This window comes from Arachis hypogaea, chromosome 14 (genome assembly GCF_003086295.3).
Source record: "Arachis hypogaea cultivar Tifrunner chromosome 14, arahy.Tifrunner.gnm2.J5K5, whole genome shotgun sequence".
Classification (NCBI taxonomy): domain Eukaryota; kingdom Viridiplantae; phylum Streptophyta; class Magnoliopsida; order Fabales; family Fabaceae; genus Arachis; species Arachis hypogaea.
Window position 1 is genome coordinate 142,791,587 of NC_092049.1, and position 12,927 is coordinate 142,804,513.

General features: G+C 36.1%; 1 protein-coding gene across 4 annotated transcripts in view; it reads right to left on the reverse strand.

The window, feature by feature from the left end:
* Positions 1–12,927, reverse strand: part of LOC112798267 (protein SWEETIE-like) — a 28,341-nt gene that overhangs the window by 8,140 nt on the left and 7,274 nt on the right. For all 4 annotated transcript variants that reach the window (XM_025841512.3, XM_025841511.3, XM_072215669.1 and 1 more), the window contains exons 9-30: positions 10,027–10,116; positions 9,797–9,877; positions 9,636–9,704; positions 8,957–9,082; positions 8,165–8,268; positions 7,562–7,694; positions 6,876–6,982; positions 6,251–6,361; positions 5,964–6,131; positions 5,167–5,253; positions 4,284–4,377; positions 3,326–3,394; positions 3,112–3,234; positions 2,967–3,035; positions 2,751–2,855; positions 2,482–2,570; positions 2,141–2,297; positions 1,298–1,447; positions 710–759; positions 486–585; positions 351–407; positions 196–263 (exon numbers count right to left, since the gene is read on the reverse strand). In XM_025841512.3, coding sequence (XP_025697297.1) covers positions 196–263; positions 351–407; positions 486–585; positions 710–759; positions 1,298–1,447; positions 2,141–2,297; positions 2,482–2,570; positions 2,751–2,855; positions 2,967–3,035; positions 3,112–3,234; positions 3,326–3,394; positions 4,284–4,377; positions 5,167–5,253; positions 5,964–6,131; positions 6,251–6,361; positions 6,876–6,982; positions 7,562–7,694; positions 8,165–8,268; positions 8,957–9,082; positions 9,636–9,704; positions 9,797–9,877; positions 10,027–10,116 — 2,207 coding nt within the window. The remainder of the gene's footprint in view (positions 1–195; positions 264–350; positions 408–485; positions 586–709; positions 760–1,297; positions 1,448–2,140; positions 2,298–2,481; positions 2,571–2,750; positions 2,856–2,966; positions 3,036–3,111; positions 3,235–3,325; positions 3,395–4,283; positions 4,378–5,166; positions 5,254–5,963; positions 6,132–6,250; positions 6,362–6,875; positions 6,983–7,561; positions 7,695–8,164; positions 8,269–8,956; positions 9,083–9,635; positions 9,705–9,796; positions 9,878–10,026; positions 10,117–12,927) is intronic.

Sequence of the window (12,927 nt, forward strand, 5' to 3'; positions counted from 1 at the left end):
AGAGACACTGTCTTGTAATGAATAGTCTAGGAAAATATATCCTGCCATTGTATTACTTCTTACATCATTCTGGCTCTCTGTGGAAAAACCATATTTATATTAAAATAATGAGACAAGACAACCACATAAAAATAATAAAAGAAAAAGGTGCCTCAACCCAAATAATTGGTAGTAAAGAGAAAGAAAGTTACATACTCAGAATCAGTTTCCTCGTCCAGCATAAAGAACAACTTATCTTCAATCTGCTCAACAATAATGGAAACCTGTAATGATTAAAATTAGCTGTCAGTACAAAAATATGATATGCTAATGCTTTATATTGAGAACACCACTAAGAAGAGGGAACCAACCGGGTCTTTCTCCACTAAATGCCTTAGTGTTGACACAGCAAGATGCCGTAAATTTGGCTGCATCAAAGAAAAGATTAAACAGAAAACAAGAGTGTATAATACATTATCTAAATGGAAACTGTACAGGAAACAAACCTGTCTTGAGGACAGAGTGGAGAGAAGAGTCTGCACATGTGAGTGCACAGAAACAGCTTGGGGTGCAAAAAGAACAAGTTGTTGTGTAAAGCGTGCACTCCTGTAGTTGAGCAAGCAAAACTTCAGATGACCATCAAAGAAGGGATTGCTATAACTTAAAACATAACTACCCTAGTCAAAGACTAGATAACCACAAAAAAAATGTGTGGAATAAAGAAACATACTCAAGCATAGTTGCAGTTTCTTGCCAACAGCTTATCTCTGCCATGGCAGACTGGACAAAGAAAAACACTGTGAACAACAATAACAATAACAATAACAATAACAATAACAATAACAATAACAATAACAATAATAACAATAATAATTGGCTGAAAACCTGAAAATGAGAATAAGAGTATAATTGGTCAAAATCTCCTGTACAGACACCCTAGGCAACTTGAACAACTTTCTGTGATTAGGTAATGAATTTGGCCAAAGTAAAGAGGCTAAAAATTTTGTTGGAAATAGGGAAACTGTGCCAAACTTGGGTGCATATTTTTTCCAGCGGCAGGCGGGGGTCGGGTTTGAAACTCTAGCATCTTCATTTACACATCAGTTGTTTAACTTCTGCTTGGTGCAAAGCTTATCAGTCATTTAAACATGTTTCCCAAACAAAAGTACTGAGGTTTCTTTTTTCATATCGTTATTTATGTTTCCCTTTATGTTAAGCAAGACAACATATGTTCCAAATTATTTCTTTTATTATCTTCTCTTTCCTCTTAATGAATTTCTTCTTCTTGAAACAGGGACAAAACTAAAAAAACATCTACCTTGGAGCGAGAGAAAAATATGCTTCCAGGGACAAGCTCAGGACCAAGAACAGCAACTATAGCATTGATAAGGCGGCCAACACCTTGCTGAATGTCCACTAAACCATTCTCATCAGATAAAAGAATGTCCATAGCAAGAGAAAGGGTTGCCTGGCATGAAAGTTAAAGAGAACCATGTCACCATTAATAAATAGAATATTACACACAAAAATGTCACCCTAGTTAAAGGGATCCCTACGTTTTGAAACCAAATGGCTATTGCATTAAGGGACGAGTTAGAGATGAAGTCATTTGTGACACATCACCAAAAATGTCTTACCTCATATGTCTTATTCTCTTATTGTATAAGTGAGTTTGGGCTCGTACTAGTAATACCTAACTAATAGAGTAAAGACAGTAGTGCTTTGCATTTTACACACACCAAAATACTTCAGATTATTTTACACACACCAAAATTCTCTCTCACCAAGGCACCTCCTATGTTAATGTATCATGAAAGAGCTTCCAAATGTGGAGGGAATGGAAGACATGATTATTACAAATTTACATTATCAAAAGCAGGCATATTACCAGGAGGAGACCCAAAAAAAAATTCATTAGCTGAGTGACAGCGATATTATTTTGATAATTAAACAAAATAATGTGGAATGGCTCAAATGAACCAATTAGTGACATTTCCGATGACTTAAAGTTATTCCTTAACAAATGTTATCTCAATACAACAAGGGAAAAGCTCTTCATGCTGTAATTACCCTGACAGATAGATATTACTTAATAGTTATATGTATGGAATAAAATACAAATATATTTGTCACAATGAGCTGTCATTTGAAATTGGAATACCTGGACGTGAGAAACAAAGGATAAACCAGCAGCTTCAATAGTTAAAAGAAGCCCATGCATAGCCCATATCTGAAGGTTAGCTACTGAACTTTTAGCCAGTGATGATAGAGAGCTCACTGTTGCAGGAACTAAAGTTGACAATGCAATCCCTCCAGCACTGCAACCAAGAAATACAAAATAAAGAATGTTGCAAAATATATGGAGAAAAAGATGGGTTGTCTACTTGCCACAGTTCAAACAAATTCATACCCATCAGTGATTAAGAAAGAAATATATCCTGGGAGATTAAGAACAAAGTGAAAAAGCACAGGAAATTATCAACTGGCATATTAATAAATGACCTGCGATGAATGCAGCCAAGTGCCAAAGCAATAGATCCAGTATAGTGGGTATCGGTTGCTCCATTTAGGTCACCCAGTAGTGATCTTGCCTGATTATCACCGTTATGGGAGAAAAAAGAATAATCAGAAATGAACACAGTACATAGCATCACAAAGTACAAAAGCAAAGAAGAACAACCCCACACAAAAGAGGGAAAACTTTTCGTAATAAGCCACAAATGCAGCAGAAAAAAGAGTCATAAAATTCAGATTAAACTGAAGAAACTTGCCATTCTTGCAGTAAAAATATCATTTCCAAATCGAGCTAAGTATCCAAGACCTTCTGATGATGCTCTACGCTGTGATGCACAAATGTCTCCCTCTGCCAAAATACTCTTCCATGCAAATTCAAACCGGAAAAAGAAAATTAGGACATCACATATATAGAGCAAATAACACAGAATAATAACATTTAATGCAGATAATATGAAATTAAAATTACCTACCTGAAAAATAGATTGCGCCGAACCCAAAATCTCTTGTCCTATTGTTTGTGGTCGAAAAGAATGTAAAGCCTACAAAGATAACAAAACCATTATATCTGGAGAGATTCACACAAGAGAAGGGTACCAACAAAAGAAAGAAGAGAACCTTAAAGCCTGCTAGTAAGCCCACACAAATATTGGTGATACTAGCTGCACGCCAGTGTTGCTTTTTCCCAGCTTTCAGACACTGCTCAATGATGCCAAGAAGGGAGAGCATGCCACCACTATCCTGAAACATAACAATTCAAATGACTCACTAAACAGCACCCTCTTGATTCTGCATCCACACAATGAGATTCATACCATTACCGACATAATACCTGACAAGCAAACGTGATCCCAAAAAAAAGAAGCATCTGGTTCACCAAAGTCTTGCTTATTGTCTCCGGCTTCATAGGTCACATTAAGTTGTTAGTGAAGTAAAACCCCATCCAAAAATATCACACACAAAAGAATAAAATAAAGCAAGTGGTACATTAAAGACATTAAGAAATAAGCTGGATTAATAAAATGAAATATATTTTTAAAACTAAAGACAAATATAAAACTGTTAAATGTTTATTCTCACTGCACATCTCAGTACTTGACACAAACAACACCACTGTGCCCTATCAAAAACCAAGTTGATTTGATTGAGGTCTTCTTAAATGTTTTCTTTTGGAATTACACTATGCAATAGTACAGTAGCATTTAAATAACCAACTGTTGTGCTGACTTAAAGTTATACACAGTAGCATTTAAATTAACCAACTCAGGGCAGTCCTCATGATGGATGAACAATCAAAACATATTTTCAAACATATAAACACTTGGAACAATGTTTTTCTTTAGATTTTCACACACAAAAAGAAAGTAACACAAGGACTACTTTCTGCTTTCGTTGTGATATCAAAACCTTCCAAAAGTTTATCAGGCAATAACAAGGTATGTTCCACTAACTAGATAATAATATTTTATAGGAGGGCACATGCAGTAATCGCCATAAAAAATAATAATAAGAAGAAAGCAAAAGAAGAAACACAACGTTTACCAATAAAAGGAAACAAGATTCAGTTGAGAAGAGAAATGTGAGAAATACATTAGAGGAATTCCAGAGTAAAAAAGAAATCCAGTCTTGTATAAATTGAACAGATAAATGATTAGCTAGGCCAATATATAGTTCACACACTAAATACTAGTTGGATATTGTTCATCACAAATGTAGTCTATTGTTCATAATAAATAAGTAAATTATTTTCTTGGCGTTAATTAAACTACAATTATCCAAAGAAATAATACCTGAGGAAAGCTAGAAATTTCATTCTCCCATACACACGGCATAAGGCCATCTTTTCCGCCTTGAAAAGCTCGAAGCTCATCTTCAAACCAGTCCCTTTTTCAAATAAATATATAGGTAATGCAAGTAAGTTGGAAAACAAAGAAGGGAAACCAAAGGGACTCGAGAAAAAGAGGGACCACCAAAGTTAAGAGAAATGAGAAGGAGCTCCACTTGTTTACAAAATATGCAGACATACACAAATAACAGAAGAGTTGCTGTAATTGCTGACATCAATTAGTTTTGTTCCCACAAACACAATTCACGACATCGCTAGATTTTGTTCCCATAATTCAGGACTCTGTCAAAATTATGTCTATTCATGTGACATCTTGCTGGGTGCACTTGAAACATGATATTGCAAGTTAGTCTAAGGATATATCTCTTTGGTACATGGTTTTATTATTTTAACATGAAAGGGGATCTGAATATTATTTAACGTTCCCACATTGGCGACATTTGCGAATGACACCAAATCACTAGACTAGATTTAATAGGAGTATTCCATAATACATATCAAGCCAACCTCCTCAGTAAGCTAATTATGATGATAGAATGAACAGAGAAATATTATAGATAACAAAAAAGGAAAAGAAGAGAGAAATATATTGGAGACAGGGAGAGAACAACCAACCAAATTGATCTATCTTAAAAAGATTTGAGAATAATCCAAAAGACCATACCACTAAGTCAAAATCATATACAGCAGATCATGTTATTCACTTGATAAAAATGGACTTTATAACTTAGCAAATAAGAAATCTTTGTAATTTCATCTGACATCAATGACAGCATGTAATTAATAAAACAAATACTATGCTGCATAATAAGATAACAGAAACGGACCTTCCGGGAACCCATGGACCCAACCAAGAATCTCTCTTGTCTAACAGAAACCTCAAGCATGAACTTTCTTCACATTCTGAGGCATATCTTATTCAAACAAGCAACAAAAAAATTACTCAGATCAATCAGTGATTATCAATTAGTTTTTCACAATAGAAATATAGAAAATAATTAGTTATAACAGCGAAGTAAAATGCCAACCCCCCTCCCCCACCAAAAAAAAAAAAGAAAAGAAAGAAAGAACAAAAGAACTCTTTTGAATCATTTCTACTTCAAAGGCATTTCATAAATCATCAAAATTATATCCATCTTTGATATTTCTAGCTTCCTTCTGCATCAAATCTTCCAAGAGAATATTTTCTTTAAATATTAGTTTAAAGCCTCTTTATCCAGGATAAGGTTGGTCATTGGCATCTATTTGGTGTGAATGAAGCATTTAACAAGGAGCTCTAGCATATATGAAGAAGGATTGAGAAGCTTAGGTTGCACAATTTTCTCATTTTCCATGGATATTTGTTTTGTTCTTTCTTTAGGGTGATCCTTTATCCTTCTTTTTCTTTGTAGTTTTTATTCTTTTCTTATCAAGAACCATGACTAGAAAGAGAAAGGCATAGCAATGGCATTTTACAAATTCTCTCTCAAAAAACAGAAACATCATTTATACAACAACTTGATTACTTGAATGAGAATTAAATCAAGACAAAAGAAAAGTGTAACATCTTTTTTATGTTTTAGCAGTGGCTGATCAATACAAAGTCAAAATAGTAAATAACAGACAAATACAATTTACACACTACCTGAATGGAAATGTACATTGTTGAATAATCTGAGGATGGTCATTTTTAAATGAAACTGGATCAGGAAGAGCTTGGTAAGCAATCAAAGTTCTGATGATGAAGATGTCCACTGCAGGCTTTACATGTGCCAATCCCTTGGCTCTTAATGCTGAGATGTATGATAACGCACTGCTTCCAACATAAATTAGGAATTGCAATCAAATTTCAAACGACATTACAGTCATAAATAAAAAGACACAAAGATGGATTTGTAGCATCGAAGAAATCAAATCTTGAGGTTATCATACCTACTGAGGTATACAAGAACTGGCTGAAGTAGTACTCCATCATTCACCACATCGGGAGCTATAAAGCACTTTATAAATGCTGTGAGTGCATGAATAGCAGAAGACCATACACTACAAAATACAAGAGAAAAGTGGCGGACAATAACAAAGAATGCTGTAAAACTTCAACTTTAAAAGTCCAGATGATAAGAAAGGTCTTGGTCAAGATACTTAAAAATAATAGTAAATACTTCTGAAAAAAATAATTCCCTCAAATTTTTCCTGGTGATAATAAGAATAAATTTTTGGTCAGGACATATCATAGGGAAGGAAACTGAAAAATAATTCAAAATACTCAACACAAAAATAATGTAGTTTATTTTTCCTTTTTTCTTTGGGGTGGGGGTGGGGGGGGGGAGCGGGGGAGAGGGAGAGGGAGGAGTACTTTATGTTATGAACAGTCTCTTGCGAACACTGCATAGGGCTACTTTACCTTGTGTTAAAATTAAATTTTCGCGAGCAATGACATTAGTCATTTCTCATAAAGCTTAAGTTGCTAGATAGATGTATTCAAATGCTTGTCATATCTGACATGCTAAAACAATTTGACCACAAAAACCATATACGTATTTTCATAGGTGCTTACTATATTGTTGACACTAAATCTTCAGTTTCCTTGAGCTCATTTTCTGGATTGCCAGTAAAGAGGGTAGCCCATAAGGCAAGAATATCAAAGACCTCCTGTTCAAGCTCCTGCGGGCAAGCACAAATACCATGACGTGAATTTCGCTTAGAACAAATCATATGGGAACTAAGATCACAATCCTGCCTATAATTTTCAATTTCATATTAACACGTCACATGAAATATACATAGAAGTTCCTTATTATAATTTTCAAGAGGATATACAGCTACAGTAAATGGACAAGGGAAGGAAAACCGTGGTCTACGGCTTAGCGTCATAATTTCAATTCTATAGTAATGGATAATGAAAAAACAGGTGAATACACACCTCTTTTGTTTTCAATAGAAAAAGAAATTAGTACAAAAGATGATAAAACATCGTCACAAAGAAATCAACAATAGCAAACCAAATCCTAAGTGCATAAAACATGCATGCGTATTGATAACTTTGTATTGTCTCATTTAGTTAGGATTCATCCCTACCTAAATGGGTGGGATGTGAATACACCAGAAGTTTCATAAATAATTATAGCATAACATCATGTTGATCCCAAGATGCATTATGTGTGAAGCATGCATGCAGTAGGTAATGTGACAGTCTTGGAGCACAAGTTCCTTGCAATTTTAACAAAAATACTAACTTTATACCTCCTTTGGTAAAGAACCCAACAGAGATGATAAAAGCAACCACCCTGCTTCCTTTTCAACTATGGCTGCCACAGGATTGTGACTGTGTTGGGTCAGCATTTCCTTTGAAACTCCAAGCACTAATTTAGGAAGTCTGTTTATGCAACATAATGACTTATTAGCGCAGCAAATAAAGCAAGCATAGCACTTCAAATATGACAATCTACTATTGTTATCCAGCTTGATGAAACAAAGAAATTTTCTTTTTAATTTTATTGATAACAGAAAAAACTTGAGAGAAATTTGGGGGGGGGGGGGGGGGGGAGAAAGAAAAAAGAGTGCATGCACACATAATACCTATTACTATGAATGCATGGAATAACTAAAATGACGTAACCGATAGCAATGTGTTGACTAACATTTATATTGAGTATACCAAATCGCCAATACCAAAAAGTACAAAGTATGCTGTGACACCTATTTATTCATATGCACACTAGAAAGTGTATCTTTCAAATCTTTGGACAAAAATTAAACAAAGCAAAAGGACAGATCCATATCCAAGTCCTCGCAACACGATAATATAAAAACAGTGGAGGGGATAGGGGGAGGAGATCATGTTACCTAGCTGGGTAACCAAGAGGGAGTTTTGGTGAAATAGACACTAAAGCTGCCAACACAGTAGCCTGCCCATGCAACGAATCTAGATCAAACTGTAAACTGCTTCCCTGGACACAATGCATCATTGTCAATTCATAAAATGTACTTTTATTGAACAAAAAAAATAAGGAACTGAAAATGGAAATACAACCTTATCCTTGTTTAAATATAATGAACAAAAAAATAAGAAACTGAGAATGGAAATACAACAAAACACACTAAAAGGGAAACATAACAAACTACTCCATCTTGATTCAAGGAAATAAACAGCTGCTACATTCATTTTATTTACACAATCGTGTACACTGTCAACATGAGGTAGAAGCAGATAGCTAAGCAATCTGCATTTACCGTGACTCTCTTACATTGCCACACACCAACTACAGTAATAGGCAAATAACATTCTATCTTTTGGATAAAATATCAGATTTGAATGCTGTAGCTTATAATAACCTGCCTTCATTTTTACCTTTATCAACATTTCTCTTATCAACAGTAATAATACAACAACCAAACCTTTTTTTCTCACTAAATGGGGTTAGCTACATAGAACAAATATCCTTATTGTATTTTATTGTGAACCATGTCTACAAAGTACAAAAAACAACACCACAACATTTTCCAACTAGAGTAGGTTAATGTAAACCGTTTGTACAAACAATTCATGTAAATCAAATAATAATAATTGATGCTATATACTAATTATTATAAACAATGAAGTATAATGTAGATTATCATCAAATTCATGAATCTCACCTTTTCAAAGGATATATTCTCCCTTAAAGCAGTAAGAGCAGTCACCCCATATGAAGTTAAACCACCCACACAAGTTGGATCAACTTCAGCCAAGGTACGCAAGGCCAAAGCAGCCTCTATCCGAACCTAACAATACATATATTTCAGAAATCCCAAATGCTTTTACATAATTTTTTATTTTCATTTTTTTATTTTATTTTTTATTTTTTATTTTTTTTATAAAATAGGAATATCATTAAGAGAAGAGAAAATAGTACAAGGAAGTGGAAGATAAGGGATCTTCTATACAACAAGCAAAAAGCAACCAAAAGAATGGCTGTTTATGGAGCATAGGTTTCAAATCTCTCAACATGTTTGATAGGGAAATTCTGTTAAAAAGATTCTGATTTGCACATCAAATGGAGGTCAAATGTCTAATTGTGTGAGATGATTTAAAGTGATTGTTGAAACCACTAATTGTGAAATTATTTACCATCAGCCTTTCAATCACATCTACATTAAGAAATTATTCATAAGGTCATATCAGTTTCTTCCTCTTTCAACCTACTCCATGGTTATGAAGATGATGTGTTTAACCAAAACAAGTAAAGAATAAAAAATATAAAACTAAAAAAAAAGGCATAGAGATATATGCTGAAAATATTTTGGCTCTTGAAAAATAGGAAGATCATGAGCTCACTAGTTTCGAAGAATGAGACACAGCTGAAACTACAGATTCGTCAAGAACTGCCTTGAATTCAAGTGGAACCTGCAAATTGAAAAAACCCAGTAATACTTCTTCCCTTTCTAACAGTACTTGACTTTCTTTTCTGTACAGAAAGATAAGCAGTTAAGCCTTACCTCTCCCAGTGTTTTTAGAGTATATGATAGTGTACGTAAAGCTGCCACTTTCATGTAAGGACCAGCTTCAGATGACTGGAGCTATAACAAGCAAACAGGGTGGAAAGAAGGAGGGAGGGGGCGGGTTTCGAAACAATTCAATAAACATCTTACGATGATATCTAGGGTGGAATAGACATCTTGAAAATTTTATGGCAAATAAATTATAGATTTAATTAAATGCATTGCACCTGTTTTCCCAAAAAAACCAAGAAGTTCCTCTGTGTAGGTTCAGTCATTTGATCAGTTATACCAACATGAAGGATATAAAGAACACATGCCTGCAGCAAGAAATAAGAAACTCTTGTTAACAGTCAAGAAGATAAAAAATTCCTGTAACTGGATTGTAACAATGTAGAGGCAAATGGATAGTTCAGAAATTAGTTGTGCTATTGACAAGCCAAATTTGAATGATTACCACCACAGGTCAGTTCAAGATGCTGAGCCTGTGCTGGTTCAACGGACAAACCATATCCTGCTCAATCCAATTGTCAATCTACCGAAGGATCTAGTAGACCTATTCATTTTAGTGTAAGCAATAAAACTCCATTAGCTTCACAATATTGTTTAATATTATCTGTTGAATATTAGATTAGATCTGTTTTGATATAGTTTCCATCTTTAGATATCTGATTCTGATTGGATCTCCTAGTATTAAGGGATCTGATTCTATCTCCTAGTATTAAGGGATCTGATTCTATCATATCTCCTAGTATTAAGGGATTTTATTTCTGTACCTATGTATATATATATTGACACTGAGAGATGATTCTCTCAAGTGAATTCATCCAAAACACAATCCTTGTCTCACTCCATTCGTTTATTTCAAGTTGGTATCAGAGCAGGTTCCGACCTGGCTCTGGTTTCTATTTGTTTTTCTTCTTTTCCGGCTGCAATCTCTCAGCCGTGTTCCCTTTTCCCACCAGCTGACACTATCAGCTGTGTCTCTTCGTCAGAAACTGTTTTTTCGGCCAAAACCTTGTCAAACATCAGACCCACTCCGAAGCAACCCCAGAATCAGAACCGGAAAGCCAAGTTCGGCCTGTCTCCAAAATTTCTCCGCTGCCCAGGCTTTTTCCGGCCCTCGTTTCCCTTCTGCAGGTGTTTTCCGGCCGTTTCTGAGTGTCTGCATCATGTCTTCCGCCGCACAACCACAAGGGATATTTGTCTCTGGCAATGATTATGATGAGTTTCTCAAGTACCAAGCTTCAAAGCAGGCATCTACTCCCATTGCTTCGGTGGCCCACTCTGGTAATTCTGTTGCTTGTATCTCTCATTCCTCTTCTCTTGGACCATGGGTCCTTGACTCAGGTGCTTCTGATCACATTTCTGGTACTTCTTCTGTCCTCTCTAAACTTGAACACCCTGCATTTCTTCCTTCTATCACTTTGGCTGATGGTTCTAAAATTGGTGCTAAGGGAATAGGTCAAGCAACTCCTCTTCCTACATTACCTTTGAAATCTGTTCTTTACATGCCCAATTGTCCTTTCAATTTGATTTCTATTAGCCAACTTACTCGTTCTCTCAATTGTTCTGTTACCTTTTTTGCTGACTCCGTCATTGTGCAGGATCGAGGGACGGGACAGACGATTGGTACAGGATGTGAGTCTCAAGGACTGTATCGGCTTGCCTTACCCACTACTAGTGTGTCTTCTGTTGCTACTGTTGAGTCTCCGGACGTGGTCCATTGTCGCCTGGGACATCCCAGCCTCTCAAAGTTACAAGCTATGGTCCCGAGTTTATCTCGTCTTACTACCTTAGAGTGTCAAACTTGTCATTTAGGTAAACATGTTCGTAGTTCTTTTTCAAGTCGTGTCAATACACGGGCTGCATCTCCTTTTTCTATTATTCATTCTGATGTATGGGGACCTAGTCGGGTTACTTCTCATTCTGGTTTTCGTTATTTTGTCACCTTCATTGATGACTTTTCTCGTTGCACTTGGCTATATTTAATGAAGGACAGATCTGAATTATTTGTACATTTCAAGTCTTTCTGTTCTGAAATTCAAAACCAATTCAAAACTTCAATTAAAATTTTACGAAGTGATAATGCTCGTGAGTATTTTTCAGCACCCTTTTCGTCTTACTTGTCCTCCCAAGGCATTCTACATCAGTCATCTTGTCCTCATACCCCTCAACAGAATGGTGTGGCTGAGCGTAAACATCGTCACTTGATTGAAACTGCTCGCACTCTTCTTCTCCATACTCATGTTCCCCTTAAATTTTGGGGTGAGGCTGTTCTGACTGCATGTTATTTAATTAATCGTATGCCTTCTTCTGTTTTGCAAAATCAAGTTCCTCATTCCATTTTATTTCCTCATGAGCACATTTTTTCTCTTCCACTACGAGTCTTTGGTTGTACTTGTTTCATCCATGATCTTACCCCAGGCAAAGACAAGTTAACTGCTCGCTCTATCAAATGTGTTTTCTTAGGGTACACTCGATTTCAAAAGGGTTATCGTTGCTATTCTCCAGCTCTTAATCGTTTCTTCGTGTCTGCCGATGTCACTTTTCTTGAGAATACCCCGTTTTTCTCTGCACCCGACATCACTTCACCTTCCATTACGGAGGTGCTTCCTGTTCCTTACTTAGATGGGCCTCCTATTCCCACAAAGCCTCTCCAAGTTTATCATCGCCGCCCACGGCCTGCAGTCCAAGATAACTCATCTCCTGAACCCGTGGTTGAACCGTCCTTGGATCCTTCTTCCGGAGTTAGCAGTAGTCCTCCTATTGCTCTCAGACAAGGTACTCGTTCCACCCGTAATCCTAATCCTATTTATAATTTTCTTAGTTACCATCGTTTATCATCTTCGCACTATGCTTTTACCTCCTCCTTGTCTTCTGTTTCTGTACCCAAAACAACAGCAGAAGCTCTTTCACATCCAGGGTGGCGCCAGGCTATGATTGAGGAGATGTCTGCCTTACATTCTACTGGTACTTGGGATCTTGTTCCATTGCCACCGGGCAAATCTACTGTGGGTTGTCGTTGGATCTATACTATTAAGGTCGGCTCAGATGGAACCATTGATCGATTAAAGGCCCGCCTTGTGGCTAAGGGCTACACTCAAATCTTTGGTTTGGACTATGGTGAT